This window comes from Dipodomys merriami, unplaced genomic scaffold (assembly GCF_024711535.1).
Source record: "Dipodomys merriami isolate MVZ:Mamm:240054 unplaced genomic scaffold, mDipMer1.0.p SCAF_26, whole genome shotgun sequence".
In the NCBI taxonomy this organism is placed as follows: Eukaryota; Metazoa; Chordata; class Mammalia; order Rodentia; family Heteromyidae; genus Dipodomys; species Dipodomys merriami.
Genome location: NW_027204048.1, coordinates 13,281,789 through 13,289,611, shown reverse-complemented (window position 1 = coordinate 13,289,611; position 7,823 = coordinate 13,281,789). Strand labels below are relative to the sequence as shown.

Genomic DNA, 7,823 nt, shown 5'->3' with positions numbered 1-7,823 from the left:
TCTTACACTGAGCTCTTTGATCCATTTGGAATTCTCAACCTGACTTTTATATAATCCACTATATTATGTCTTCCTCATATTCATGTGCTGGAGCCCTAAATGCCTTCCACCTCCCAACCAGTGTGACTACCGAGGCTCTTTAGGAGGTAATTACAGATAATGAAGACACAAGCATAGAATCTAGTCTAGTGATTCTGTGAGTGTGGTGGTGCACACCTGTGATCCAGTCTTCAGAGGCTGAGGTAAAAGGATGGTGAGTTCAATGCTACCATGGGATATATAGTGATACTGTCTCATAAAAGAAGGAAAAGGAGGAGAAAGAGGAGGAAGACGAGGAGGTGGTGGCGGAGGTGGAGGAGATCTCTTCACACCACCATTCTTCTACAATAGGAGTACACAGGGAAACACCAAAAAGTTATTCCTTGACATTATTCAAAACTCCTAAACCCTACCCAACCAGAAATTTGACCTTGGACTTTTCAGCCTCCCATACTGTGAGTGCCACTCCCATCTATGAAATTGTATTATGGCTGCCCCAGGTGACTGACTGTTGGGAGCCGACAGTAAAGCTCCAAGGTCATCTTGACCCTTGTGCTCACTTGATGGCACTTACAAGGAACTGGCTTTCATGAAAAACACCAGGTGTCTGGGTTTGCTTTGCTATGTCTGTAGAGTTTGTTTTACTTTCTATCAGTTGACCTTGTCTTGTTTCAATCTGCACCTTGTTTTTATTAAAATTTTCCTTGCTTCTCTGCACTATGGTGACCTTAGGTTGCCTCTTGACTTCTAATAGTATATAACAAGCAGAGTTAAAAATAAACGGTGCTGCAGTCTTGAGCTGCAGACCGCCCGACCCCATCCTTTGTTTTATGTCTTTATTTTTCTGTCCTCGCCCCTTAACTCAGGATTCCCTTTCATTGCCGGCAGGCTCCGGCAACTGACAAAAAATTTCTTCCAAATTCTAACTCCAGGTGACTCAACTTCCTATCAATCACTTATGGTTTCATTAAAAGATTTCACTGTCTGAATCTCTGCTAGATTTTATCTGAAATAAAGAAAATACTCACATTAAATAAATACAATGTAACTAGCTATCAGACATTAAAAAGGCTATAGATAATACTCCTTGACACACTCACCTAATACAATAAATATTCAACATTATCATAGGAACAGAATTCCCCAAATGCCAGTCCTTTGAGTTTTATGTCAAATCCGAATACCACTTACATCTTTATTCACTTAAAACTTGTCTAGAATATGGAGGGTAGACTAAGGGTCAACAAGCTAGGAGGATTTGTGAGATGAATAGACAGAAGGTGGATAGGATAAAATTCTGATGTCCTATAGCATTGATGGGTGAATATAGTTACCACAATGTATTATATATTTCAAAACAGATAGCAAAGAGAACATTCAGTGTTTTAGTGCAAAGAAATGAAATGATACATCTTTGAAGTGATAGAAATAGTTAATTGCTTGATTTGGTCATTATACATTATACATTATATCAAAACATACTTAAACCAAAACATCATATTGTACAAAATAAATATGTACCATCAGGTAGTAATTTTTAAAGATCTGTTGTTGTTGTTAAGCAGAATTTAAATTGGCTCAGTTAAGAAACACACAAACAAAGAAAAACCTAGACACATGGAAAGTAATCAGAAGCTTAACTGGGGTGGCTTTATCTCCTTTATTTCTAATAATAAAAGAAATGTATATGTCCTAAAATAAAATAGCATAGCCACAAATAGGGTGGTGATAATATATCTTCAGTGGCACATATAATAAACTTCAGAAGTTATCAAGAGCCTAAGAAAAGAAGTGAATACATGCTGGTTTAGAATATTAGATTTTCATTGAAGGGAACCTCTTTTCCATTGTATTTAAAAGACAAAAAAATCAAATGTTATATTTATTATTCTTTCCTTAACCAGAGAAACCAGTTCCATACATTATAATCTTTTAAAATGGTGTAACAGGATTCTGAGACAATGAGTACAGTTTTAGTTTTGCATCTGAATTAGCATAAATCCCGCTTTCATCATGAAACATGTTGATACCAAATCTTTTGGAACCATTTAGATCAGTGAACTGAGACCGGCATTTTCTGTGGACTATAGAGTAATCATTCTGACAGGAAAAGTCCTATGAAGAGAGAAACGAAACAAATATCACAGAATGACTAAAATGTACAGAGTGACTTCCAAATGTTGATCTTAATAACTTACTCTTAAATTCAAGGTAAATTTTCAACAGTTGATTAGTTTGATCTCTGAACAAACACCTTAATAAGAATAGTACTATTGCAGTTATAAGAACTTCAAATGCTAATGAAGAATCTAGCTCAAACTTATTTTACTTACTAAACTAAAAAGCTAAGTTATTAATTTTATATGCAAAATTTTTCTCACTCCTAAGAACATACCATAGAGAGCAAGTTAAATATTATGATAATCTAAATAAAACAAAACAATTACAACTTAACTACTACCTGATACCTTTTTAATGTTGTTAATCTGCTGAAATCATTCCCAAGAACAGTATGTTAGGTTACACCAATAATAATTGCTACTCAGTCAGTGGTGATAGTAAATGCTAATCTCTAAAATTCATTCCTCTGAGAAATGTACCTTAAAATAACCCAGTACAGTTTAAGATGTTTATCCTTATTCATGAAAGCTTCTTTGTAATACAGAAAGACATTATCACTGACCATTTCCCAAAGGAAATATTGATTCTCTCAGACTACACCAGGGATGATGGCAGATACAGAACATGAAGCCTTTTAACTGATTATCTAATTTTGGCTTTAAATTGGTCTAATTTTAAATCACTAAGACAATATTGAAATTAAATCACCAAAGCTATAAAACAGTGAAAGAACACCAAGGTAGTTCTAATCTTAGATTGATTTTTGTTGAAAACAATTGTATTTTTAGCAGTGTCCATTTGTCTAGTGAGTACCTATTATGCTTGGGCACGATCCTTGAGCATGTACATCTTTTAATCCATAACTGGACTCTGAAGTACAATTCTTGACTCCGTTTTACACATAAGATCATTTGCCTAAAGTCTCCAAAGGAGAGACCTTAACAAAATTAAAGACTTTAAAGAAAGCCAAATTATAAGTGACTGAGACAGGACTAAAAACTAAGTCTGTCCCACTGTCCATCTATAAACTTTAATAAGAGATAAAAAGAAATATAAACTATGAAATGATAAATCTACATTCCATCCATGGTTAGGGATATAGAATGCCCATAATAGTCTATTTTGCTTTTGTCATTGGGGACTGTTTCTTTGGGCTTTTCTATTGGTTGGTTGGTTGGTGATCAGTAAGTCAGATACAAGTACTTTGATCACTGGCCCAAATGGTATAGCATGTTCTCATTCCCATCTTTACTGCACTCTAACTACAAAGAGTTCAAATGCAAGGTCAGTATGTTCCTTTAGAAACATAGGCAGAAAGTAGGATATCTTTTTATGAGGTGAAATACACGTCAAAATGTTGTACTTCAGGAAAAATGTTTCTGGCAGCGTAAGTATTAAAACCAACTAGAAATAGAAAAGACTGGATTCTAGAACTGTGATTAGAATTGAATCTCAATAACTCACATGTCATGGATTGATGGATGGATAAACAAATATGGTTCCTACACACAATGAACTATGATTTGACACTAAGAGAAAGGAAATATTGATGCATGGTATGACACAGATAAACCTTGTGAACAATTTTCTAAGTGAAAGACAGATAAACCAAAAGACCATATGCTCTACAATTTTTGTAGATAAGATGTTCAGAGGAGGCATATCCACAGAAACAGAAAAGGAGATTGGTAGTTGCTAAAAGATAGGAGAACGGGAAGTAGAGGAAGATTTAATAGTTCAGGATTTCTTTTGGGGGTGATGAAAATGCTTGAAAATTGATTGTGGTGATCATTTACCTCTCTTGTGATATACTGAAACAGCTGTAAATCGTACACTTAAAAGGGGTGAATTTTACAGTACGTGGGATTTTGTATATCCCAGCAAAGCTTTCATTTTTTGTAAATATTTTCATTATTATAAAGCTGATATACAGAAAGGTTACAGTTACATAAGTCAGGCAAAGAGTACATTTCTTTCTGGACAATATTACCCCTTCCCTGGCTTTTCCCTAGTTTTCCCCTCATCCCCACCCACAAGTTGTATTGTTCATTTTCAATATAGTGTCTACTGAGTATCACTGCTATATTTGCCTCTCCATTTCTGTTGCCTCCTTCCCCTTCCAAAGACAGATAAATGAACAAACAAGACAAAAAGAAAACAACGACAAAAAAACCTCTAGTTAGCATTTCCTGGAGTTCATTTATATAAATATTATTTGATATGATCAGAGGCACATAGACATTGCACCTTGAGTTCCTCCCTTAAGAATATCCTCCTTTGGTCTCACTGTATGTGAATGCCTAGAATTCTGAATAATTTATCATGTCCCAGAATATTTTAGATTTAGCTTCTGCATTTGAGAGAAAATCACTTAACATGATTTGGTCTAGGTCCATCCATTTCCCTGCAAGTGATATAACATTATTCTTTCTAATGTCTGTGTAAAATTCCATTGTGTGTATGTAACACATTTTTTGATCCTCTCATGTATTGTGGGGCATCTAGGCTATTTCTATAAGTTGGCTAGTGTGAGTAGTGCAGCAATGAACTTGGATGTGCAAGCGTCTTTATCATATCCTGGCATGTGGTCTTCTGGGTAGATGCTCAGGAGTGGTATAGCTGGGTCATCAGTAAGATCTATGTTTAGCTTTTTGTGGAACCTCCAGTCTGCTGTTCAGAGTGATTGTACTAGTTCACATTCCCACCAACAGTACAAGAGGGTTACCTTTCCCCCACATCTCTACCAGCATTTGTTGTTGCTCAAATTCACAATGTTAGCCAACCTAACTGGGGTGAGAGAGAATCTCAGAGTTGTTTGGATTTACATTTCCTTCATGGCCAGAGATGGTGAGCATTTCCTCATGTTTCTTTGTCATTCTTACCTCTTCTTCTGAGAAGTATCTACTTAGCTCCTTTGCCCATTTAGTGACTGGTTCATTAAAAGTTTTTATTTTAAAGTGGAAAAAAATGAATGCATTAAAAAGAAGGGTTCTGGAGTTGGCTAAATGACAATCTCCCGTTAAGATACATGACACTAATTGCCTCTCATTGACCAAGGTGTATACCAGTATTAAAAACAAAAACAGCCAATGTTCAAACAAACAATTGCCACACTCTGTGGTTTAAATACTCCTGTTACTGCTAACTTCAGGATACCAGGGAGAAGTTAGAAAATACTGAATGAGAAAGTCCTGAGCATAATGAGATTGTACAAACTGTTGGCTCCAGCTCACCTGAGTCTACCTCTCTCATTTCTCAGTGGGGAGCTGCCAGGCAGTGGATCAAGTCTGATGACAGGGCTACAAGCCTAAGAAAATGAATACAGTTTCACGCCATCCACAGAGGCACTGCTGAGCCCAGTAGTAGGTGCAATGCTTGATTGTGTTGATCAGATTAAAACTTAGGATTTTTGTTCAGTAGATTATGTGAAAGAAACTCCTTTTCCACTATTGGACATGAATGAGAAAGCATCTAGCCCAGTCTACAACTAGCATGATATGAAATGGACACCTTAAAAGACAGATATGAGAGTCAGTAGCAAACATGATACACAGCTATATAGATCCTTTCCTGAAGTCTGACACTACCAAGAAATGTGCTTTTACTGACTGATTCAGTTTGAACTGTGTTTGTATGTGCTTTACCAAAATTATCCTAGTAACACTCCTTAGTAACATACAATACAGGAATATTGAGGCACCTGGGATCAAAGGAAGGAAATGAACTCAAATCAAGAGAGCAGGGCAGACAGAAAATTCATGACTAAACAAATAATTAGACATCAGAAAGAGGGAACTACTGGTGAACAAATCAGATATTCAAAAATTAGGACAGGGCTGAGAAGGTGGCTTAGTGGTAGAGCACTTGCCTTGCGTGCATTAGGACCTGGGTTTGATTCCTCAGCACCACATAAGCAAAAAAAAGTGGTGCTGTGGCTCCAGTGGTAGAGCCACTTGAGCTGAAGAACTGAGGGACAGTGCCCAAGCCCAGAGTTCAGGCACCATGACTGGCAAAAAAAAATTAGGACAAATTACCAGGAACCTGGATATAATTTATCATTAGAAAGCACAGTATGCTTTGTAAAGTTTAATATAAAAAGGCTAACGTGGAACAGAAGACAAAAAGCAGACCTGTCAAGAACAAACTTTGAAAGACCTCTATATTGACTGCAGCCCAAACCCAAGGCAAAGCTGAGATAGTGGAAGTTTCAGGCAAGCAAGAAATGTATCACTCAAATCAATAAAAGAGGGAATCATTTGCAATTACGTTTCTCTCTTTGGTGTATGTAACCACTCCTTTGCAAAAGAGATTAAAATGTGTTTCAGAAAATGCAAAGTGAAGAGCAACATAATGTCATCTTTCAATTTGCAGCATCCAAATTTTTTCAGTAAGAGCTTGTAATCAAATATACTGGATTGATAACTTTGGAATATCTATGATCAAATGACAGAACATAGAGTTCCCCAAATGTGTAGGGAAAAAAATCATCCTTTGCTCTGAAGTTAAAGAGTTGGGTGCTGGTGGCTTATGCCTATAATCCTTGCTACTCAAGAGGCTGATATCTGAGGATGGTGGTTCAAAGCCTGACCAGGCAGGAAAGTCTGTGAGACTTTTATCTCCAATTAACCACCAAACAGCCAGAAGTAGAGCTGTGGTTCAAGTGGGAAAGCTATAGCTTTGAGGAAGAGGAGAGAGAAGGGGAAAAGGAGGGAGGAGGAGGAGGAGGAGGAGGAGGAGGAGGAGGAGGAGGAGGAGGAGGAGGAGGAGGAGGAGGAGGAGGAGACAGTTTAGAAGAGAAGGAATTAAGGAAGGAACTGAGGGGAAAGTAGAGCAGCAGAAAGGATGAGTATTTCCCAGTTTTACTATCCCTATGCTTCAATCTGGCAGAGCAATTTTATTCTAGAGAGAGAGAGAGAGATACATTCCCAGATACATGAGAAGATAGCGAGAGGTATGGGCGGGGGTGTCTCCAAAGGGAGCTGCAGGTGTTCAGCGGGATCACTAATAGGAGCTACAGAGCCGAACGCTGAAGCTGGAATTGAATGAGATTCACAGATGGCTTCTGTGAGGTCTACAGTATCAATGGGAGAGGGGAAAGGCAGCTGAGTTATTAGAGATGCCTTCTGAGCTCCAACCAAGCCCAGAAAGGAAAAAGAATAACACAATCAATTACCATGTACACATATGTTACCCACTGAAGCCAGCAAGGGGAAGAGTGCCAGGCAGACCAGCTCATCACCCTAGAGACTGAAACAGGCAGAGAATGCCATGTGTGAACCCCCACTCTTCCCCTCCAACATCCCCCTTGGCACAGGTGAAATGCCCTCTTAGGGAAGGCTGATGATGTTGTTACACACCATCCTCTACATGGCAGCATCTAACTGTTCTATAATGCCTTGATTCCTTGGGTGGGGATTTTGACAGGATACAGTGAAGAGGCATCTCTCTACCACATAATGTCTTGAACCTCAGCTGGAATCATCTGAAAATAGGAGATGACTTGAGGGCTAGGGCCTGGGAACGTTTCTCGTTGCCATTGGTGGTTGGTATTGACTGGGCTCACAGCTGCGCTGTCAGAACCACACAGGCTGCCTTCACTTGTGTTCCTGTGTGGGCCTCCTCCCTACCTGGTGACTGTTCATGAGAGTGATGATGCTGTGGTT

The 7,823-nt window shown here is 38.2% G+C and overlaps 1 protein-coding gene across 4 annotated transcripts in view; it reads right to left on the bottom strand.

Annotated features, from left to right (window-relative positions):
- Positions 1-1,737: 1,737 nt before the first annotated feature.
- Cfap95 (cilia and flagella associated protein 95) overlaps positions 1,738-7,823 on the bottom strand; it is a 58,596-nt gene continuing 52,510 nt past the window's right edge. For all 4 annotated transcript variants that reach the window (XM_070035455.1, XM_070035457.1, XM_070035458.1 and 1 more), the window contains one exon: positions 1,738-2,154. In XM_070035455.1, coding sequence (XP_069891556.1) covers positions 1,972-2,154 — 183 coding nt within the window. In that variant the 3' untranslated portion in view covers positions 1,738-1,971. The remainder of the gene's footprint in view (positions 2,155-7,823) is intronic.